At 37.0% G+C, this 23,769-nt stretch overlaps 1 protein-coding gene and 1 pseudogene across 9 annotated transcripts in view; one reads left to right on the forward strand and one right to left on the reverse strand.

The window, feature by feature from the left end:
• The window catches only part of JMJD1C (jumonji domain containing 1C), a 260,540-nt gene extending 241,822 nt beyond the window's left edge, over positions 1 to 18,718 (forward strand). For all 9 annotated transcript variants that reach the window (XM_059662587.1, XM_059662585.1, XM_059662586.1 and 6 more), the window contains 9 exons: positions 94 to 369; positions 3,513 to 3,681; positions 4,514 to 4,604; positions 5,331 to 5,461; positions 5,819 to 5,941; positions 10,014 to 10,153; positions 11,370 to 11,546; positions 17,320 to 17,451; positions 17,801 to 18,718. In XM_059662587.1, the coding sequence (XP_059518570.1) occupies positions 94 to 369; positions 3,513 to 3,681; positions 4,514 to 4,604; positions 5,331 to 5,461; positions 5,819 to 5,941; positions 10,014 to 10,153; positions 11,370 to 11,546; positions 17,320 to 17,451; positions 17,801 to 17,890 (1,329 nt within the window). In that variant the 3' untranslated portion in view covers positions 17,891 to 18,718. The remainder of the gene's footprint in view (positions 1 to 93; positions 370 to 3,512; positions 3,682 to 4,513; positions 4,605 to 5,330; positions 5,462 to 5,818; positions 5,942 to 10,013; positions 10,154 to 11,369; positions 11,547 to 17,319; positions 17,452 to 17,800) is intronic.
• A 1,651-nt stretch (positions 18,719 to 20,369) lies between these two features.
• LOC132214927 (dnaJ homolog subfamily A member 1-like) lies at positions 20,370 to 23,326 on the reverse strand (annotated as a pseudogene).
• Between the last annotated feature and the right edge of the window lie 443 nt (positions 23,327 to 23,769).

Below are 23,769 nucleotides of genomic sequence, written 5' to 3' on the forward strand. Positions count from 1 at the left end.
TGAAGAGGAAAAAAGAAAAAGAAAAAAGTGAGTTTAAAACTGTATGCATTTCTTCTCAAAATATAATTTCTCCCCCCCCCCCCCCCCCTATAGAGTGGTAAAACTGGAAGGACCATGCCAAACATTCTTGATGACATAATTGCTTCAGTTGTTGAAAACAAAATTCCACCAAATAAAGCCACTAAGATAAATGTAAAACCAGACCTTAAAGAAGAGCCTAGAGAAAGCAGAAAATCTGCCATGGATGAAAACAAATTGTTCAATGATATACCACATTCTTGGATCTGTGAGAAGCATATTCTTTGGCTTAAGGATTATAAAAATACTAATAATTGGAAGCTTTTCAAAGAGTGTTGGAAACATGGACAAGTGAGTATTTTAAGCTGATTTTAGTACACACTCTTAGAGGAACTGAAGCGAGTTAAAGAGGCAAAATGCTTTTCTTTTTAGAAATAGAAAATAAAGGAGGGATAGTACTTAACACATTTGGAGTAGAAGTAAGATAAAAAGATTACCAGATTGATTGTTTCTGAATTCTTATTTTTGGCCAGATTTATATGAATTTAGGAAAGCACTGATTTTTTAATCAGTCAGCAGACTTTAAAAAGCCATTGCATTTACATAGTTTGGTACCTCCTTTTTCTCACACTTCTGTTTTAGTCCAATTAATAGATTTCATATCTGCTATTAAAGTGTTAATTATAGAAGCATTTTTTCTTGAACTGATGAAAAGTATAGATGTTTTTTGCCTTTAATGTTTACCCATGCACTATTTTTAACTCAGTTCATCAAGTCTTGAATGACAAACTCCATTATATAATTCTCAAATAAAAATGTTTGAACAAAGTTTTGATGTAATGTTTGGTACACCTTTCAGATGGCAGTATATGACATCAATGCACAAATTATGAACAAAATTAAGAATTTGCATGATTTAGGATTACCACCTTCAGTTTTTTCTTGCTTTCTGAAAAACATCATTGCTATTTTGTTTCTTTTTTTTTTTAATATATTTTATTGATTTTTTACAGAGAGAAAGGGAGAGAGATAGAGAGTCAGAAACATCGATGAGAGAGAAACATCGATCAGCTGCCTCCTGCACATCTCCCACTGGGGATGTGCCCGCAACCCAGGTACATGCCCTTGACCGGAATCGAACCCGGGACCTTTCAGTCCGCAGGCCGACGCTCTATCCACTGAGCCAAACCGGTTTCGGCAAACAACTTGTTTCACTTTCTTCATTCCTCAGATAGTTATTGAGCACTTAATAAAATCCATTCTTTATGCTTGCCACAAAGGATATGAAAATGACTAAGTTATATAAAAATTAGTAAGATAGGAGTAAGAACTGTTTTAGTACAGTTCTTAATCTTTTTTTAGGTCACTAATCCTTTTTAATATCTGATGACAGTTTAATTTCTCTCTCCCCAGAAAAAATACATACCTGTACATTATATACATTTGAAGCCATATTTCACATCCTGTATACTTTAGATTACTTATAATACCTAGTGCAGTGTAAATGCTATGTATACAGTTGCTATATGATACTGTTTAGGGAATAATGACAAGATAAATTTGTATTTATGTGTTTCATACAAAGGAAACCATCGTAGGCCTTAACTACATAGTACATATCAGCAACAACAGAACATCTCTTATTTTTCCTACTATTTTCTATTCATGGTTGGTTGAATCTGCTAATTCAGAAAAGCCATGGATAAAGCCATGGATAAAGAAGGCTGATAGCACACAATATTTAGCTTCCCTTTTTTTTTTTTTTTTGAGGGGCAGGGCTTGGCTCTCAAAGCTCAATACCATTGCTGGGTCACAGTTTAGACCACTTAATTTTGTGTGGGTTTGAAATAGTCACATAAATATTTTTATAAACATGTTAAATATTCTAAGAAGTTTGTTCAAAGTAACTATAGAAACTCCAAATAGGGAATGACTAAGCTAGAGTACTAATTCAAAAAGGCTGATCTGAATTAATGCCCTAGGGGTTAAGTGAAATTTTTCTAGGTAGACAATAGGTTGGAGATGCTTTAAACAAGAGCATCAGGTTTGGGGGGAAGTGTTAAGTAGTTTTGTTTGTCTGGAACACAGATGTAAGAGTTCTATGGGGTAATGGTAAAGAAATGAGGGAGTTAGAGTTATGATTATGAATCTGATTTTTCAGATTATGAGTGGCCTTTATATATCATACTTTAAAAGTTTGCACTGTATCCTACAGATAATAGGTTTAATTCAGTAATCAAAGTAAACGGACATTTTAAAGTGACAGCAAAACAGATTGAAAGTTGAATTAGAGGGGAATGAGACTAGACGCATGGAGTCAAAGTTTTCAGTATTTCGGGAAGATGATGATGATAGTCAAAGGGTTCTGCTTCAGAATATTCTAAGTAACTTGCCTCTATAATTTTTAAAAATCCTTCTTTTCCTAAGCTGCTGGTTACCATCAAATAGAATGGCATAGGGTTGGATAAGGAGTATTACTGAATATGCATAATTGGGGCTGTGAATTGCCAACAGTAGTTAATTATCTAATAGTTGAATGTTTTAATAATAGTTGGACGTGTCATTAAGCCCATTGAAAGTAAGTTTAATGGAGCAGTCATCCATGTAGTCAACCAGATTTTAGGGTGGTTTTTTATTTTCTTTGCTTTTGAGATGACTATTGTTATAAGAACCCTAGCTTGAGGTTATTCTATGGTTCCCTAAATTTAATTATCTTATGAAGTTTAAGTGTACTTAGTATCTTTTACAGAAGACTTTAAGTCACAACTTTGTGTTCTCTATATTTTAGACTTTCAACTTCATTTATAATAAAGGAATTAAGGTGGGGGCAAGGGAGGGGGCTGAGAATAATACATCAGATTGCCTAAGAGGTTTGTTTTTTTAAAACATCACCATTGGAGTTTTAAAAGCTATAAAACTTGAGTTGTTGGTTTTTAGTTTAGAGAGCCTTGAGGGATTTTTAATTCATAGGATTTCAAAGGAGAGGTTCACTTTCAGAGAATAGTGATTAGGCTTGAAATTTAATGTTATGCCTAGTTTAATATTTTTATTTATTATGATCCTTGTCAAGGTAAAAAATGTAGGTATGTGTTTTAAGTAATGGAAACTCAGAATGTATATAAACTTTTAAGCTCAAGGAGTTTTTATATAATTTACTTTAAAATTTTTAATACATAACATTACATACATACAAACAAATGAGTAGGTTATTTTGTGTCTAAAAATTAATCTGTAAATAAAGGAACCAAAAAAGCATATTTATACTGTCTAGAAATGAAATTTTTAATGTACTCTACACAGCATTCTCATCCCTTTTTCTTTTTAACAATATACTGTATTGTGAACATCTTTCCAAGTCAGGGCCTATTTTTGATTGCCTCGTATTCTCACAAGTTGTCATTAGTACTAAAACTTAACATTTGTTGTATGTGCTTATAAAGTCAAATTTTGGAAGTGTCCATATATCTTTCACCTTTTATTTATCTATTTATAAGCCTGCAGTGGTTTCTGGTGTACATAAGAAAATGAACATGAGCTTATGGAAGTCAGAATCAATTAGTCTTGATTTTGGAGACCACCAAGCTGACCTTCTGAACTGTAAAGACAGCATTACTTCAAATGGCAATGTCAAAGAATTCTGGGATGGTTTTGAAGAAGTTTCAAGTACGTTGGTTTTTGGTTTGTTTGTTGTCTGTTCATTCTTTTTGTTAAACATACTAGTATTCCCCAAAAACAATAAATTGTAAATACAACTTACCAGGTTTTTAATCTTTTAAACTTCTATATTACTTTGTTGTCTAATAAAAAGAAACAAATACAGATATTCCTTAACTTAAAATTGGTTACATCCTGATAAAGTCGTAAGTTGAAATTATTGTGTCAAAATGCATTCACCTAACGTACAGAATGTCAAGCTTTTAGCCTAGACTACCTTAAATATTACATTAGCTTACATACAGTGGGCAAAAAAACCCACAAAATGCCACATAGCTAGCATAGGAAAAGAAGAAAATTCAAAATTAGAAATACAGTTTCTACTGAATGCCGGTTTTCACACCATTGAAAAAATGGTTGAGTTGACCATCTGTGCTTGGAAATAGGAGACTGGATCCTATTCTTGTCTCCACATCTAATTTCTTTTGGCCATAAACAAGTCTTTTAATTATGGTTACTTATATCACATGAGGAATATTATTTGGCAACCCCATAAACCTTTGGAAGTTGAATTATAAAATTTATATAAAACACTGAAAATTAAAAGTAATTTTAATAAAAATAGGAATATTTTTAAAAGAATTTATATACATAAGAACAAAAGTCTTAAAACTACCTAAGTATATAAGAAATAAAAGCCAATTATGCACGCATTCATTAAGTACCTACTGTGCTACAATTGAGTTATTCATTCACTTTTTACATTTCTTCCTCTTCAAACATTAATAAAAATTTAAAAGGCAGAGATTACTTTTTTTGTAATTAACTGTATTCTTTATAGAACGGCAAAAAACGAAAAGTGGAGAAACAGTTGTTTTAAAATTGAAAGATTGCCCTTCAGGAGAAGAATTCAAGACTATGATGCCAGCCAGGTATATCTTTTAAAATTTGTTTTTTGTTTTTGGGGTTTTTTTTGACTTAGCTTTTTGAAGTTGAGCTGAGATTTATACCCAGAAGTAAGATAAGGAACAACAAAAATGAATGTTAGGCATTTTCTTCCTCAATTAAAAATAAACTAAAAAACAAAACTGGCACTAACTAATTTGGCTCAGTCGTTTAGTATAGGCCCTGGGACTAAAGGGTCGTGGGTTTGATTCTGGTCAAGAGCATGTACCTCGGTTGCAGGCTCAATCTCCACATGCGGGAGGCAACCAATTGATGTGTCTCACATCGTTGTTTCTTTCTGTCTCTATCCCTTCCACTCGCTTCCTAAAAATCAATGGAAAAAAATATCCTCAGGTGAGGATTTTATAAATAAATAAATAAATAAGAAAGAAAAGAGACTGAATTTCTGTAGTCTCAGCAGGGGAGAGTCCATGTTAGGACAGTAAAGGGAAGAATGCTCATGTCAAGGACACATTCTTTGGGACTTCCCTGTTCATGGCGTTTTTAAATGTCACGATTAGGCAGCATTGCCATTTTAGTATGGCTTCTGTTCTTTGCTTGTGGATGTATTATGCACTCATTTAAACTTTTAATGAAGTCAGGAAAAGTGTTACCTATCAAAGGCCTTATGTTTTTGAACAAGTTGAAAATTGCATATTTGGAAGCACTTAAAAATATGTCTTTATTCAAAAGAAGCCAATGTTATTTTTCAGATATGAAGATTTTTTAAAAAGCCTGCCATTGCCAGAATATTGTAATCCAGAAGGAAAATTCAACTTGGCCTCTCATTTGCCAGCATTTTTTGTGCGCCCTGATCTAGGACCCAGGTTGTGCAGTGCCTATGGTAGGTATATATTTGCATTTCCATCAACTTGGAATTCTATGGAATTTTAACTAACTTCTCTCCATAGATAAATTGTCTAATGATTTTTAGGTTACACTAAATATGTTCTTTTAATAATCCATTGAAATATTTTTCTAAATCAATATAGTAGGAAGTAATATCCCATATATAGATAAGTACCTGCTGATTCCTTGCAAATATTTCCATTTTCTATTGATTTAATTTTTATGGAACATTTCAGGATTGTGACTTTTTGGGGGAGGTTTTGAATCATGGAGAGTAAAACAATTAAATTTTCCTCATAGAGTTGGTTTGGGATATGTAAATTAGTCAAGTAAAATTTTATTTCATACACAGGTGTAGCTGCTGCTAAAGATCATGACATAGGAACAACAAATCTCCATGTTGAAGTTTCTGATGTTGTAAATATTCTAGTCTATGTTGGCATAGCAAAAGGAAATGGCATTCTCTCAAAAGCAGGTAAAAAAAATTAAAGAATAATGATGTTTGGAATAACAGTTGAACAACCACACACACTAGTGTTATCCAGAATGTCAGCCTGTGAGTTAACAGCAAAGATTACAGAAAGAATTACAATGATTATAGGGATATTTTAATCTTTATTACTTGAAAAGGGATTGTTTACCCATGTGGCGTTTTTTTACATAATAGGAATTTTAATTTTAAAAATGGATATTTTTATTTGCTCTTTTTTCATTAAATATTGTGTTAATGAAAATAGACTGTTAAAGCTCACTTATAAACATTTATTGAAGAATAGACCGTAGACCCTGGAACTCTGAAGATGATTTTTTTCTCCAGTATCATTTAGAAGGGACCTTTTCTTCTTTTTATAGTTTTTATTATTGAGTTTTAGAGACATGGGGGGAGGAGAGAGAGAGAGAAACATTGATCAGCTGCCTTCTGCACATACCCCAACCTGGAATCGAACCCGCCACCTTTTGGTATACAGGTCAACACTCCATCCAACTGAGCCACACCAGCCAAGGCAAGGGGCCTTTTCTTTTAAAGTAGAAATAACGTTTCTATCCAGTGTATAGGTTTTAGATTCCATGAAACCTTTTTCATCCGTTATTCCCTTCTTTATAGACATAGGCCTTTAAATTTTCCCTCTCCACTAACTAGCTTCTTTTCTTCAGAGTAGGAGTGCACTCTGGACTGTTCCTTCCTTTTCAAAAGAAAACTTCCTTCAAACCATGTTTTTCTTGCCATCATCCTATACTCTTGCTCTCATACCAAATTCTTTGCTGTGTCTGTCACCTCCCTTTCACATTTCATCTGAATAAGGTTGGGCTCTGTACCTGCTACCCCACTGAAATTACTTGTGCTACGGCTCTCACAACTGGGTAATTTAATGGTTTCTTCCTGGCCCTTTCATTACTTGCCACATCTGTAAATAAATGGCACTGTTTAATCACTATGTCACCTTCAGATACTGGCCTTGGCTCCTGTGAAACTACTCCCTGATTCCTAATACTGTTCATAGAGTTATAGACTTAATTGTCTGCGTTTTCTAGTATCACTTAGATCGTCATATCTATATCTGGAGCCTAGAATGCTTGTACAGCTTAGTGGCTAGTTGCCAAGGATATGGGGTTTCATTACAGGATTCACTCAACTTTTCTGTATATTTGACAGCTTCTATAATACCCACACTAAATTCTCCCAAAACTATAGAAACTCACTTGTACATTGTTTCTTAGGTCCCTTTGCTATTGATTATTGATTATAATAGATTAAAAAAAAACCCTTTGCTTCTCCTACACCCAAGGATTTAAGAGTCAGGGACAGTTTATAGTCCCAGCTCTAGCACAGAAATGTGACCTGTGGTTGAGATTACTTCCTTTCAAAGCCTGTTATGCCTCAGGCTTAATTATCTCTTCTGTACTTCACTGTACTCTTTTTTTTTTCTTTTAATTGATTTCATAGAGGAAGGGAGAGGGAGAGATGAAAACATCAGTAATGAAAGAGAATCATTAATCAGCTGCCTCCTGTACACCCCCCACTGGGGATCGAGCCCGCAACCCGGGCATGTGCCCTTGACCGGGACCCTTCAGTCTGCAGGCTGACGCTCTCTCCATGGAGCCAACCCGGCAAAGGCTACTTCATTGTACTCTTTTTCAAATCATCCCCTATAGCAATTTGTCTGCAATATAGAGGGTACGCCTGTTTTTCTCTAGTCTTTCATGTGCTTAAATGTTGGAACTTTCTTAATTGCCTTTGTGTCTACATACCTCCCATCTCATTTATAGCATAGTTTTTTATCTTTGAGAAAACATTAATATTTTAGTTCTTTGACTGTCTTTTATCTAAAGTTTTGCCAATTTTCATAGATGGTCACAAAAAGTAAAGAATGTTTTGGGTGCCTAGCCAGGAGGTCATGGTTCCATTCCTGGTCAGGGCACATGCCCAGGTTGCAGGCTCAATCCCCAGTAGGGGGCGTGCAGAAGGCAGCTGATCCATGATTCTCTCTCATCATGGATGTTGCTATTTTTCCCTCTCCCTTCCTCTAAGTCAATAAAAAATATATATATTATTTTTTTAAAAAAAATGTTTTGGGGATATAATAATGCTTAAAACACATTAAGAAATAGTGGTCTAAAAAGTATGCACTTTTTCTTTTCTTCCATCTACAATGGCCCTCCTATCTCTTTTTTGGCAAATTCCTGTTTATCCCTCAAAGTGTAACTCATATTATCATCTCCCACTAGAGATCTTCATTAAACAGTATAAACTTTCTCTTCCTTATGATTTGGTTGTTTTAATTTACAGAGCAATAAAAGTTAAAGGAACGGTAATTGAAAAACTTTTATCTAAGGTTGTTAAATTATAATTTTGTTAAAGAAAATACATTAGCCCTGGTCAGGTAGCTCAATTGCTTAGAGCACCATCTTGATAAGCCAAGGTTGCAGTGATCCCCAGTCACACACTTATAAGAATCAACCAATAGCCCTAACCGGTTTGGCTCAGTGGATAGAGCGTCGGCCTGCGGACTGAAGGGTCCCAGGTTCAGGACAGGAAGGGCATGTACCTGGGTTGCAGGCACATAAACCAGTAGGGGGTGAGCAGGAGGCAGCTGATGGATGTTTCTAACTCTCTATCCCTCTGCCTTTCTCTCTGTAAAAAATCAATAATATATGTATTTTTTTTAAAAAAAGAATCAACCAGTAAATGCATAAATAAGTGGAACAAATCAATGTTTCTCTCTCTCCCTCCCTCTCTGTCACTAAAAATCATTTTCAATAGTTATTTTTTAAAACTACATTTAAAAACCATCAACTGGGCCTGGTCAGTTTTCTCAGTGGTTAGAGCATCGGCCCACACACCAAAGGGTTTGATTCCCAGTCAAGGGCACGAACCTGGGTTGCAGGTTCAATCCTGACTCTCAGTTGGGACGTGAATGGATGCAACCAATCTCTGTGTCTATCTCTTTTTTTCTTTTTAAATATATTTTATTGATTTTTTTTTGCAGAGAGGAAGGGAGAGGGATAGAGAGTTAGAAACATCAATGAGAGAGAAACATCGATCAGCTGCCTCCTGCACACCTCCCACTGAGGATGTGCCCACAACCAAGGTACATGCCCTTGACAGGAATCGAACCTGGGACCCTTCAGTCTGCAGGCCGACGCTCTGTCCACTGAACCAAACCGGTTAGGGCCTGTGTGTCTATCTCATATCTGTGTTTCTCTCTCTCCCCCTCTTCTCCTCCCTCCTCCTTCCCACTCCTTCCCTTCTTTCCACTCTCAAAAAATCAATGGAAAAATATCCAGGTAAGGATTAACTAAAAAAAATCAACTGGCATTTTATAAACATACATTATCGGGATTATATTTGAGAACTGAACCCATCTTTTGGAATTTTTTTGTACTTGTGTGACTGCACTCACTATGTGATATTCTTATTTGTCTACATTTATTAATACCCTCTTTTATCTGTGAGGTTTTGACTGTCTTTCTTAACTATAATCCCCAACATTCTAGGACAGTGTCTGGCACATTGTAAACACTTAATAAATGTTTGAGTTAAGAAATCCTTACAGATAATTTTAAAGATAAAAAGGCTTTTATTTCTACTGTTGCAAATTGGGAAACATCTGATGTATTCATTGTAGCAGGCAATAGATTTCTTCAAAGAACATTTCTTTAAAATGTTTCAGTATAGTGAAACTGGGAATTTGGAAAAGAAGACTCAGAGATAACCATAGTTAACTTTTTTTTTCCTGTTCAGACGTGTGTGTGTGTGTGTGTGTGTGTGTGTGTGTGTGTGTGTGTACCGTTTTTGGTTTGCCAACATTTCAAAGGAACGATTTGATGTTTCCTCAAAACCACAGTATGTAGGGCATTTGCATTTAATTACAGATTAATAATATGTGAGATCTCCCAGGAATTAGAAGACATTTGAGGTTTATCTCCTCTTTAAAAGTCCCAGTCTATCAAGCACTGTGCTGCCTCCAATAGGTCATTTTTAGGAGTCTTGGCTTTCTGCTGGTAGTCTTTGCTGACCAATTTGAAAATATTCTCTGGTGTTTTAGGAATACTCAAGAAATTTGAAGAAGAAGATTTGGATGACATTTTAAGAAAACGATTGAAGGACTCAAGTGAAATACCTGGTGCTCTGTGGCATATTTATGCTGGGAAAGATGTTGACAAGATAAGGGAATTTCTTCAGAAGGTATAATTTAGTTTGCAAATTTGTTTATCTCTTCACCTTAAGCAAAGACTAATTTTTAATGTAACTTCTTTGGCATTCAGAATAAGATCCTATATAATAAATGCCTAATATGCAAATGGACCAAATGGTGGAACGACCAGTCGCTATGATGCGCATTGACCACCAGGGGGCAGACGCTCAATGCAGGAGCTGCTCCCAGCCTGCAGACCCCAGGCCAGCCAAGACAAGTGTCAGCAGGGGCCCCCAGATCGCCCCACTGGTCGCCCCCCAGGCCAGTCCTGATCACCGGCCAGGCCTAGGGACCCTACCCATGCACAAGTTTCGTGCACCAGGCTTCTAGTCATTAAATAATGTAGGATCTTTTTTTATTGACTTCTTTTTGCTGTTGACCTGGGGAGTACTACTCTATCATATCTGATTGCTGAGATACACTTCTTTGAATAGACTGAAATTTTTAGTAATTGTACCTTTGTTTTGGTTGTTAGACATTCTAAATGAATGTGACATATTCATCTGAATAAATGATTAAAACCCTTTGTTCAAATATTTTCTAAATTTTCTAATTATAGAGATTTTTTTAGGGTACCATCATTGCTGCTTTTCTTATAGTAAGGAACATCTTCCTTCTGAATGGACATAGGTCTCTGGTCAGTGCAGAGGGCTAAAACCCTGTACCTACTATCTTATACCAGAATACTTACAAGTATTTTAATTTAAAATATTACAAGTTATGCTTTTTAAACAGCAGGTTATTCAGTGATTAATAAATGGTTCCTTGAAGTTGATTTGTCAAGGGTTAGGAGGTTAATAGTATAAAGGTATTTATCTTAAAAGGTAAAAAGTACCTACCTTAAGAGACAAGCAGGATCAGAAAATATTTATGAAGTCCATACCTATGAATTATTTGACTAAGCTTTTTCTCATCTGTGCATTGTACTCTTGTAACAGTTATAAGGAAGGAACCAAATAGATATAAACTTCACAGTGGAAGGAGATGAGAAGGGAGTGTGCCTCACTTTATCAGTGTGCAGTGTTTTAATATCCTCTGGCTTTTCAAATGGTTGTAGAATATTTTCTCTAACTTAAGCTCAATCATTCCATACGATTGTGAGAACAAAAGACTTATTGTAAAGAAAATTGAAATTTAATGGAACAGAATTTACCATTTCCCTTACTGAAATTGGGGTGCTTATTTTAATTACAATCCATATTTCAGATTTCAAAAGAGCAAGGCCTTGAAGTTCTACCAGAACATGATCCAATACGTGATCAAAGTTGGTATGTGAACAAAAAGCTCCGCCAAAGACTGCTTGAGGAATATGGAGTTAGAACCTGCACTCTTGTTCAGTTCCTTGGTGATGCCATTGTCTTACCAGCAGGAACACTTCATCAGGTATAGACAAACTTTTAACTTGCTTAAACATTAGTGATATTTCCGTTTTTGTATTATCTCTGATTTAGTGGATTGAAATCTAATTTTTAAGACTTAGGGGAAAAAAGAGATACAGCAGGTCCTCAAGTAATGTTTCGTATGCCATAGGAAATTAACTCTTGTTTATATTAACTAGGCTGGTAAAATTGGTTTCATTATATGTGGTTTCACTTTTAAAGTCATAGTACTATTGACAACATTAAGTCAAGACTTAACTGTATTATATAGTTGGTTCTTAATAGTTGAAACTTAATAGGGGGGAAGAGTGTGTATTAAATCTTAGAGATCAAGTTTTTTAAATATATTTCTATTGATTTCAGAGAGGAAGGGAGAGAGAGAGAAACACCAATGATGAGAGATCGGCTGCCTCCTGTAAGCCCCACACTGGGAATTGAGCCCACAACCTGGGCACACAGCCCGACCGGGATCGAACTGTGACCTCCCGGTTAATAAGTCAATAATCAACCACTGAGCCACGCCAGCTGGGCAAGGTCATACATTTTTTTAACACGCCCTGTATGAGTAGCATGAATTTTATTGGCTAGATTATTTGCAAATTCAAGCTTTCAGTGTCCCTCCTACCTCTTGAGGTTGCCAACATAGCAATGACATCCAAAGAAAGATGGTATATAAATTTTATAGCTATTGATCCACAAAGACTTGTAAACTAAAGTAAACACATACTTCTTTCTGTGGCTGGACTGTGTGGCACCTGGAAGAAAGGTACAAAACAGATGGTGATGGTATGGAGGCCTGGATTGGAAGCATCCAGTAGGCTTCCATAACTAACGAGCTACCACAGACCAATTTAGGCCATGCAGTAACAAAAGTGTACAAAGGAAGCCAAGAACCCCAAAAGCTAGTTTGCCTCAAAGTTGATTCCATACCTTTCCACCACCTGGTAATTGGGATATATATCATGTGTAGTTTTACCAAGGAGTTCCTATAACTATATATGCTACTAGTGTCTGTTTAGCATCTGTGACACTATTGTAATGGCACAAGTAAATATTCCTTAAATTATAATGGGTGCTTAGTTTTTAAGAGATCAGGTTCAAGGTTAGATTTAGATTTATCACTCTTGTTGTTTAAATAGCATTTTTGATAAAATATAAATACATACAGCTTTTTCTCTACATTAACTTCCTGAGGGAAATATATTAATGCATTAATAAATCAATGTCTTATTTATGTTAAATTGTTTTATTTCCCCTGGACTTACATGAATAGCTCAGACATGTTGGATCATTTATGATTCGGGTTTAATTGGGATTACCCCACATACAGTTTTTGTTTTGTTTTGTTTTTTTGTTGCTTTGTTGTCGCTTATCAGAAAACTAGAGGCCCAAGGCTGGGCCAGCCAGGGGGAGGGGCCGTGGAGATTAGCCAGCCGGCCCTGTCCCCTGGTCGAACTCCCGGTCCAGGGGACAATTTGCATGTTAGCCTTTTATTATATAGGATGGCTACTCAGTACTCAAAATGAAAATGCTCTCAAAGGAGTAGCCTGTTTAAGATAAAAGTACAATAAATCTTTTCTTAAGTAGGAATAATTCTTTGATAATACAAGTTTCCTTAAATTCTTATATGTCCATTTTCTCAGTGTTGAACTGGAGGGTGCAGGTTGGTTTTCTTGGTTTTTTTCTTTAAGGTACAAACCTATATAATAAAACCCTAATATGCAAATCGACCAAACGGCAGAATGACTGGTCACTATGATGCGCACTGACCACCAGGGGACAGATGCTCAATGCAGGAGCTGCCCCCTGGTGATCAGTGCGCACCCACAGGGGGAGCCCCACTCAGAAGCCAGGCTCACAGCTGGCGAGCGCAGCGGCGGTGGCGGGAGCCTCTCCTGCCTCTGCAGCAGCACTAAGGAGTAGGGAGCAAGGCGGGCAGTAAGGAGCGAGGGGTCCCAGACTGGGAGAGGGTGCAGGCTGGGCTGAGGGACATAGCCCTCCCACCCCCAGTGCATGAATTTCATGCACCAGGCCTCAAGTTTGTATATAATACAATAGATTCTTAATAGTGTAGCGTTCTGTACTTTTTGACAGATAAATAGGTGAGTAACAACACAGTTAAAATATAGAGCACTTCAATCAGTCCAAGAAATTTCCTCCTGCATGTTTTTAGTCAACCTTTCCTCCCACCTGACATTCCTACAACCACTTACCTGTAGTTCTGCTTATATAAGAATGTCATAATTGCAGTCATATAATATGTAGCCTTTGAGTCATCTTACATAATGCATTTGCGTTTCAGCCATATTGTGTAAATCAGTAATTGTTTCCTTTTTCTTGCTAGGTATAGTTGTTCATTACATAAATGTACCACGGTGTTTTTTTAGTCATTAACCAATTAAAGAACATGTCGGTTGTTTCCAGTTTGGGGCAATAATAAAACAAGCCACTATAAACCTCCACATAAGGATTTTGTATGAACATAAGTTTTTGTTTCAGTTCGGTAAATACTGAGTAGTGGGATTGCCTGGTCATGATGAATGTATGATTAACTGATAAGAAATCGCCAGGCTGTTCTCCAAAATGGTTGTACTATTTTCCGTTCCCCAAAGTAGTATATGTGAGTTACATTTCCTTTACTTATTGTCAGTTTGCTTTTCAGCATTTGAATAAATGTGCTTTAGTATCTCACTGTGGTTTTAATTTACATTTTCTTAATAACTAAATATGTTGTGCATCTGTTCATTTGTGCTTATTTGCCATCTGTATTTATCTTGGTAAATTTGTGTTCAAATATTTTGTCCATTTTTATAATTGGGTTTTCTTATTTCTTACTGAGATTTGAGTGTTCTTTATCTACTCTACTTACGTGCTTTGCAAGTATATTCTCCCAATATGTGACTTGTCCTAATGGTGTCTTCTAAAGAGCAGATTTTAAATTTTGAAGTTCATTGCTCAGTTTTCTTTTATGTATTACTGTTTGTAAATTTTTTGCCTAGCCAGGATCATAAAGATTTTCTCTTACATTTTCTTTTAGAAATTTTCTAGTTGTTGTTATTACATTTAGTTCTATGGTCCATTTTAAATTCTTCTATATGGTCCATTTTTAATTAATTTTTCTATGTAGTATAAAGTATGGATCAAGATTCAAATTTTTTGCATATGAACATTCAGTTCTAAAATATATTTTTTTTGAAAATATACATTTATATGATTTTTAAACATTCAAACATTACAAAAGAGTTCACGGTTAAAATTCAGTTTTTTTCTCAATTCTGCCTGCAGTGCCTCTCCTCCAGAGGCAACCACTGTTACATGGAGATTCCATGCATATACATCTTTCTGATGGACCTACTTCCTTGGGGGGGGCGGGAAGAAGAGCCAGGGTTTTTCAAAATAGTAGGCAAAGGTATCCTGTTAAAAAGTATAGTTTTTAGTTTACATATCACTCTGCTCAAGGCCTCACAGGCCTTAAATGATCTGCACGTGTATCTTATTTCACACACGCACGGGTACACTCTTCACACATCCCCCTCACTGCCTTCATCTCCCACTGCTCTTCTTCTCTTGCCACCTTGACCTCTTTGTGGTTTTCACATACACCAAGCATGTTCCTACCCCAGGGCCACTGTATTTATTTATATATATTTTTTGGCCTAAAATTCTTTTTCCTCTCAGATATCTGTAAAACTTGCTTCTTCACATTCTTTAAGGCTTTGCCCAAATGTCACCTTCTCAGTAAGGTCTTCCCTGATACCCCAGTTTAAAACTGCAAATTATGTCCCCCATTTACTGTCATCATCCCTGCTTTGTTTTTCTCCATTGCTGTCATTACCTTCTAACATGCTTCACAATTTTACTTCACTTTCTTGATTGGCTTTTAACCCTCCACTGGAGTATAAGTTTCATGAGGACAGGGATTTCTGGGTTGTTTTTTATTGCTCTCTCTCTTACCCAGAATAATGCACATAAGTATTTGTGAGGCCTGAAGGCCTAAAAATACAACATGGTTTTTACACAAATACAGATGAAAACAAAATTGTGACTTTCCATTTATATATATTGTGTGTGTGTGCTTTGTACAAACATGCAAATTTTGGCCTATTCCTTATGTGTCTTTGGCTACTTTAGAATGTTTACCTAGAATGGAATCTAACTTCCAGGCTTTTTTTGTTTTAATATATTTTTATTGATTTCAGAGAGAAAGGGAGAGGGAGGAGAGACTGAAACATCAATTATGAGAGAGAATCATTGATTTGCTGCCTCCTGCATGCCTCCCCATCAAGCCTGCAACCCAGGCATGTGCCCTTGACCAGAATCAAACCCAGGACCCTTCACTTCGCAGGCGACACTCTATCCATGGAGCCAAACCAGCTAGGCTAACTTCCAGTTTTGATTGTACACATAAGAACATAGGAAAACGTGTTTTAAAATATGTAGAAATTTCACTTAGATTATAGAGAGCAAATTTCATCTGTGATTAAAAAAAATGTTATACTTAAATCTTGGAACAGGTACTGAACCTCTTATCCCTAGTTTCATGCTCTGAAATATAGAGCTTCTATTCTACAGACACATATTGCAGGTGTAGTGAGACTAAACAGCAATGCTGAAAATGTGAGGCATCCACTATGTTCATCCTCCAGAGGAACCAGCAACCTACTGATTAAAAAGAGCATGTTTCATTCATATCTACACATAAATATATGGTATCTAGCTACCAACAGAGGAACAGTGCTAGATTTTAAAGAACTCTGCAAACTTCAGCAGCTATTCAGGTGATCATTATGCCCAGAGGAGGAATTGGAATTCCATTACCCTATCATCAATTAGATTTTTTCCACAATCTCTATTCCCCACTCTTACTATCTCCCTCTTCTCACTCTTCCTAATTAAATTTATTTTTATACTTTAAAAAAATTGAATAAGTTTTAAGTGCTCAGTTCTCATTTATTTTTTCTTTCCCAGGAATCTTACATCTTTTAATATCACTTAGAAGACAACCGAGAAACATCACAAAATCAAGATTAGATCAACTTGGTCCTTTCTTTGTCATTATACTGATCCTTAATAGAAAGGAGTTCTATGAAATAGTGAAGTGTGTGCAGTCACTTTGTACATGTTGAACAAATAAAACATTTACCAGGTTATTATGAAAACAATTTAGTCAAGAGAGACAACTGTTGAAAGGCAGTTATACTGATTCCATCAAAGATTGAAGGATATTTTTAATTGGTTAATTTGGGGGGGGGGGAGGGCACAGATCAACAAAATACTAGCATAATTCTAAAACTCTTGTCAATATATCTATCTGAAACTACAGTTTTCATCCCAGTTCCTAAAAAATAAACTAAGTTTCATTTTCTTTAATCTACTCTCTGTTCTCAAACTTAACAGTGAAGTGATGAAAAGGCTAGCAGCCAAAGGAGCAGCAACAATCATCCAGATTGACTGCACTGTTTGTTTTTAAGTAACACCAAAACCTGCCTTAACAAAATTGGTGATTTAAGATCTGATTACCAGCCTCTCTGAAGGACTCCTGGAAAACTTTTCATCTTTTAAAAATGTTCCAGTTACAAAGTCACTTTACATGAAGTTGTTCAGTGGCAGAACTTTTTGAGAAAGTGTGGTCTTCCGCTTTGAAATGCATTTGGTATTTTGGAGAAAATAAGTGCTCTGGTGAATTGTCCTTTGCGTTTATTATTAATAGACAACTTCGCTTTTCTCTATCCTCACTTCCTAAAATTTACATTTTACTGCTTTTGTTTTGGGGATAGGTCCAGAATTTTCACAGCTGTATTCAGGTAACTGAAGACTTTGTGTCTCCAGAACATCTCGTACAATCATTTCATTTAACACAGGAACTGAGACTTTTGAAGGATGAAATCAATTATGATGATAAATTACAGGTAAGAGATTAATTTTCTGACTAGCTTCTGTTCTGCAGACTTTTTATATTCAGAAATATTAATACATGCATAACAGCTTAGGCCGTCATGGCCTAGTTTTTCACATTCGGATAACGATGAAAGATATTAACCCCACTATGCACGTAACTGTACAACTTTTAGTGGCCCTGATTTTAACTTTTGGTTTAACAACCAGAAGCTGTTAACTTGGACATTTTTTAACTTTGACATTTATTTTCCTTGAATTTGGCTTTCCATTAAAAATTATTTTAATATAGCAGTTAATATTTGTTAATTTATCTCCAGCTGGAGTAGAAATCCTAGCATAATTCCAAAACATCTGTTTCAGGTTAAAAACATCTTGTATCATGCAGTCAAGGAAGTGGTAAGAGCTTTGAAAATACATGAAGATGAAGCAGAGGATATGGAAGAAAATTAGGTGTGTTCCAGTTTGCTGTTTTTAGGCCATTGAAGTGGGATTACTTGCTCTTGAACGATGATATGTATGCACACTGACTTAAGCTTCATAAAACCATCAGTGCCAAGAAATTCTCTTTGTAGTAATTACTTGTTACTGACATCACAGCGGTATAGCATAAGTCACAGCTCCTATGATTCAATGTTAGTTATTAAAACAAGCTACATTTAAAAAGCAGCACTTCATAGCTGTTTTTGTATTATAGTGTATATGATGTTTGTGAAAATGCCAGATTTAAAATGATGTATTTATTTTTGGAAAAAAATACAAAATTCTATGCTATATTGTTGATCAAGTGTAAATGTGACCTTGTACAGTTTACTAAAATAACTGATATTTTTCACTACATTTGAGACAGTTACTGTGAGAATAGGACACAAACACCAGCTATTGCCTGCATTTGGGAAATTGCTGAATCGCACAGCATTCATGTCATAATCAGAAAATTACTGCCAAATAATTGTAAAAATTGTAAAATATAAAGTATATAAAGCAGATACTAAATACAGACACTTCAATATTTTGTTGAAGTTCTTGACTGTACAATTAAACATTTTCAAAAGGTGTAATTTATTTAAAATTGTCTCATTTTGGTAAAATTTATGTGACTTTTAAAGCTAAATATTAAACTTAATATGCTATGTAAATATATACATATATACATTTAATGATGTATTTTTTTAAAACATTGGCTTGCTTTTATTTGTTAAGTGCAAGTGTTACATATGGCTTTGTACATTGAAGTTGAAAGGGGTTTTACATTTTCCATTAAAAGGACTTTATCAAAAACTGGCTTGCTTCTTCCTCATCAAGGTGATTAACAACATTTTCTTGTGATAGTCTTTTCTAAAACATTTCCCCCTTACCTTTTATCCTTGTAAGCTTTTTTCCAGCTTTCTTCCAACTCTGTTGGCTATCTATAAATATAAAAGCCTAAGCAACCATTACAGTGGAATGACCGGTCAACCAGTTGCTATGATACACACTGACCACCAGGGGGCAGACACTCAATGCAGGAGCTGCCCCGTGGTGGTCAGTGTGCTCCCACAGGGGGAGCACCGCTCAGCCAGAAGCCGGGCTCACGGCAGGTGAGCGCAGCTACGGTGGCAGGAGGCTCTCCCGACCCCACAGCAGCACTACTGAGCAGCGGCAGCAGGCACAGTGGGCCAGAATGAGCGCAAGTGTCGCAGTGCCTAGCCCCAGTTCTGGCTCCTCCCTGGCCACCTGCCACTTGGCACACTGCTATATACCCTAAGGGGTCCCAGATTGTAAGAGGTCACAGGCTGGGCTGAAGGACAAACCACCACCACCCCCTCCGGTGCATGAATTTTGGGCCCTGGGCCTCTAGAAACTAGTGCCTCAGCTTTACTTGTCCCAACAAAACAGGAATACAGGTAACTCTATCATTTACTTATAACACACTTATTTAAAAAAAACCATAAATGAATTTTAAAAGCTATGATTATAGGAGTATGCAACTTTTTCTTTTACAATTTTTAGAGAGGAAAAGAGGGAGCAAGAGATAAACATCCATGTGTGAACAAAACATCGATAGGCTGCCTTCTGCACACCCCGCATTGGAATCCAGTAATCTCTTAATACATAAGATAACACCCAACCAACTGACTCACACTGACCAGGGCAAAAGTATGCAATTTCAAATATAAGTTTCATAGCAGAGATTGCTGCCAGTAACTGTTGGCGATTAGAAGAGCCTGAAGTCAGTTCACTGGATAGAATATAATTCTACTTACTGTTTGACCCTGATAACTTGCTTTGATTTGGAGTCTTGATTTTAATAGGTGACTATTAATCACTTAGTTGCTTGAGTTTCACATAGTCCTATTTGGGTTTTATTGGAAATATGTAGCTCTCCACTGGCACCAGCAGAATATTAAGGGACAGCCTTTCCTTTTTTTCCCTTTTTATTGGATTTATTGGGGGTGACAGTGGTTAGCAAATTATACAGGTTTCAGGTGCACAATTCTACAACACACCTGTACAATGCATTGTGTTCACCCCAAGTCAAGTCTCCGACAGCCTTGTCTTCCCAACTGGAAAGTACGTACTTTAAAAGAAAAAAGTGGTAAACCCACATTGTTACCTTGCAGGTTGCTTAGTTTTTATCCTCGTATGTCCACCAACTTTTAGCTCCCAGTAGGCTATTACACCGCCCTCCACTCCAGGCAACGTTCAGCCAGGAATGGGGCAATCACATGTCACAGTAATGTCCCACCTGGCACAAGGTGAATGGGATGGATGACAACTACTTGGTAGGGGAGGAAATGGGCTGAGGATGTCAACCTTTTATAAACTTTTTTTTTTTTTTTTTTTTTTTTTTTTTTGCTTTGTGATCAGTATATTAAGGAAACATTCATACTTTCCAAGAATGGATTCTGATGTCCAATTTAAGCTTTTAAACATTATTTTTAAGCTTTTGAACATTACTTTAAAGCTATTCATCATAATTTGCTATTCTACCAACATATTACATTTACTTTGGAGCACAAACTAAATGGTTTAAGGTTGCAACACCTAAAAAAACAGTGCTGCAAGCCCTCAAGAAACAGCATATCTTTTTTTTTTTTTTTTACATTTTTATTGATTTCAGAGAGGAAGGGAGAGAGAGAAACATCAATGATAACAGGGAATCATTGATCAGCTGCCTCCTGCACGCCCCCTACTGGGGATCAAGCCCACAACCCAGGCATGTGCCCTTGACTGGAATCAAATCTGGGACCCTTCAGTCCACAGGCCGATGCTCTGTCCGCTGAGCCAAACCAGCTAGGGCAAGAAACAGCGTATCTTGATAAACCTCTTGTTTAGAAAGTTACTTCTGTCACTGATACCACAGGCTAAGTTATACAGTATGCATTCTCAACTAACAATTGAGGCAATAGAATAAAGCAGAGGCATTACAATGAATCCCACGTAATGCAACTATACAGCTCAACACTGCTCTATAAAATGGGTTCTTCAATTGCCAGTTAAATATATATTTTAGTTCTATATATATAAAAGCCTAAGTGACCGTTCTACAGCTATGACACGCAATAACCACCAGGAGGTGGACAACGCGTAGGCATGGAAACATGGAACAGACAGATGAATCTCAGAGGTAAGTGGGTAAGGGGGAGGGCGGGAAGAGATTAACCAAAGATCTTATATGCATACTAGAGGCCCAGTGCACAGATTTGTGTACCGTTGGGGTCCCTCAGCCTGGCCTGCGGTGATTGGGCCAAAACCGGCAGTCCAACATCTCCCGAGGGGTCCCAGATTGCTAGAGGGCACAGGCCAGGCCAAAGGACCCCACTGGTTCACAAATCTGTGCACCGGGCCTCTAGGAGCTTAATAATTAAGGTTCATACATAGAAGTAAATACAGGTAACTAGCATTTAAGCTATTGCATGTACACAACTCAAGGTATGACCTAAGAAAGGCATGGGAAGAAAATGTTTAGTTTATTCTTCATTTCACTTAAAACACTACTGTAGCCCTGGCTGGCATGATCAGTGGTTAGAGCACCGGCCCATGAACTGAAGGGTCATGGGTTTGACGATTCTGGTCAAAGGTACTGCACGTACCTGGGTTATGGGTTCAGTCCTGCATGCCATGGGCAACCAATGGATGTGTGTTTCATATTGATGTTTCTCTTTCCCTCTCCCCTTCCCTACCTTCCACTCTCTAAAATCAATGGAAAAAACATCTTCCATTATTAACAAAAAAACTTAGATAAGTAAAAACAAAGTGGGAATTTAAATAATTCAAAAAACAAAACACTCCTGTATTTGCCTATTGAAAACAACAGCAAGTAGTGAGTATAATTATAGTCATCCACTCACATTACTGTAATGAAATGCCAGCTTTGAGTGTTATTCACTGGCCCTTTAAGAGGTCTGACGCTGATCATCTTCAGATGCTTTTCCCTTGTAATGGTGCTACCTTTCTTGATTTGGATCAAAGTTCACCAGTTCTACCTGGTCCATTTCATTAGTCTTTTTTAAAAATATATTTTTATTGATTTCTAGTTTAATATATATTTTTATTGATTTCAGAGAGGGAGAGAGCGAAAGAAACATCAGTGATGAGAATCATTGAACAGCTGCCTCCTGCATGTCACACACTGGGGATTGAGCCCACAACCCAGGCATGTACCCCTGACCGGAATTGAACCTGGGACCCTTTGGTCCGCAGGCCAACGCTCCATCCACTGAGCCAAACCAGCTAGGGCTCATTAGTTTCTTCTACTTCTTTCCTCTCAGGGAGGTTTTCCAGCAAAGAATGTTTATCAGGAGAGAGCCATCCTCAGGAAAGTTTACCTTAAATTGAATGGTTACATGACCTTTTCTTGTGGCACACACCAGATATCTCCACACTTGACAGGCTGACCTGTATGAGAGCTGATAATTACTGCTTGGTTTGGAAGCCACACAGTACTTCCACAGACATGAAAAGGTCAGTCTTGTTGAGGGAAAACGGCATAGTCCTAATCTAAAACTGATACCTTCTGGCTCCAGTCCTAGTTCTTGGTCTCCTTAACCATATAATCTCATCCTCTGGCCATCTTTCATGCCTTTGTCAATAAGAGCTTTTAGAATTTTCTGTTGACCTATTATCCTTACATTGTAGCTTTTGCATTTATCTTCAGGACTTAATCCATTCCCCCATGGTCTTGGCACACAAACTAAATTTGCTGAACATTCCAGGTCGTATGCCATGAATTTTCATTTACATTTCAGTACCTTGCAATAGGGACAGCACTCTACTCCTTTCTTACCATCTCAGCCTTCACATTTACAGACCACATTCTTTGCAGAGCTAGTTTTTTAGCTGCACCTTTGAATAAATCTAAGATTACTGAGAGCTGATGCACATTTGTTTTCTACCTCTTCTTTCTCTCCAAAAAGCGTATCAAAGATGTCCATGTTGTTCCACCTTTTAATGATCTCTTCTGTCATATAATTCACTTTTCTTTGCATCAGAAGATACTTTCTGAGCTTGGGAAATCTTGTTTAAACTCTCCATTTGGATTCTTATCAGGGTGGGACTTCAAAGCCATTTTCCTGTGTCTTTTTCACTTTTCCTGGATGGCATTGGGTTTGACCTCCAAAACAGCTATTTCTTTCACCATTTTCTACAGCTAGTGTGCAGGTGACACAGGTGTACGGAAGCAGAAAGGAGTGTGTTCATGTGTGCAGCCCTCCACCTCTCATCACTGAGTGTTTTCGAAAGTTTCCAGTTTTTCACTTTTTTTATACCACTTTTCAAAATATGCCCCAACTTGCCTGGCCGGCATGGCTCAGTAGTTGAGTGCCAAACTATGAACCAGGAGATCGTGGTTCGATTCCTTGTCAGGGCACATACCTTAGTTGTAGGACCCCAGTAGGGGGCGTGCAGGAGCCATCCCCTCCCTTCCTCTCTGAAATCAATAAAAATATTTTTTAAAAAAATAAAAAATTATATGTCTAAATACATTTCTGCCACATTTTGGGATCATAGCACCCATAAAAATCATCTAGTTTCCTGTTAACGTTATCTGGGTAAGATTAGTGAGCTTCAGAGGTTGGTCTCATAGCTTTACTTCGCTGTGTGTGTACATCTACAGTCATGGATTCAGAATGTTCTATTTCTCAACACCAACCTATCACAGAGGCGCTCTCATACCAGATCAGGACTGTCAGCCGGGGGAGGAAAAAGAATGGCTTAATCAGCATTCTACAGCTATTCAGTGTACTATGCACTATGAATCGGGCATAGCCAGTGGCCAGGATACAAAGCCATAGGCCACAGGTCTGCCCCCGAGATTCAGACTCAGACTTCTCCTTACTACAAAAGCTATG

This window comes from Myotis daubentonii, chromosome 13, assembly GCF_963259705.1.
Source record: "Myotis daubentonii chromosome 13, mMyoDau2.1, whole genome shotgun sequence".
Lineage (NCBI taxonomy): Eukaryota > Metazoa > Chordata > Mammalia > Chiroptera > Vespertilionidae > Myotis > Myotis daubentonii.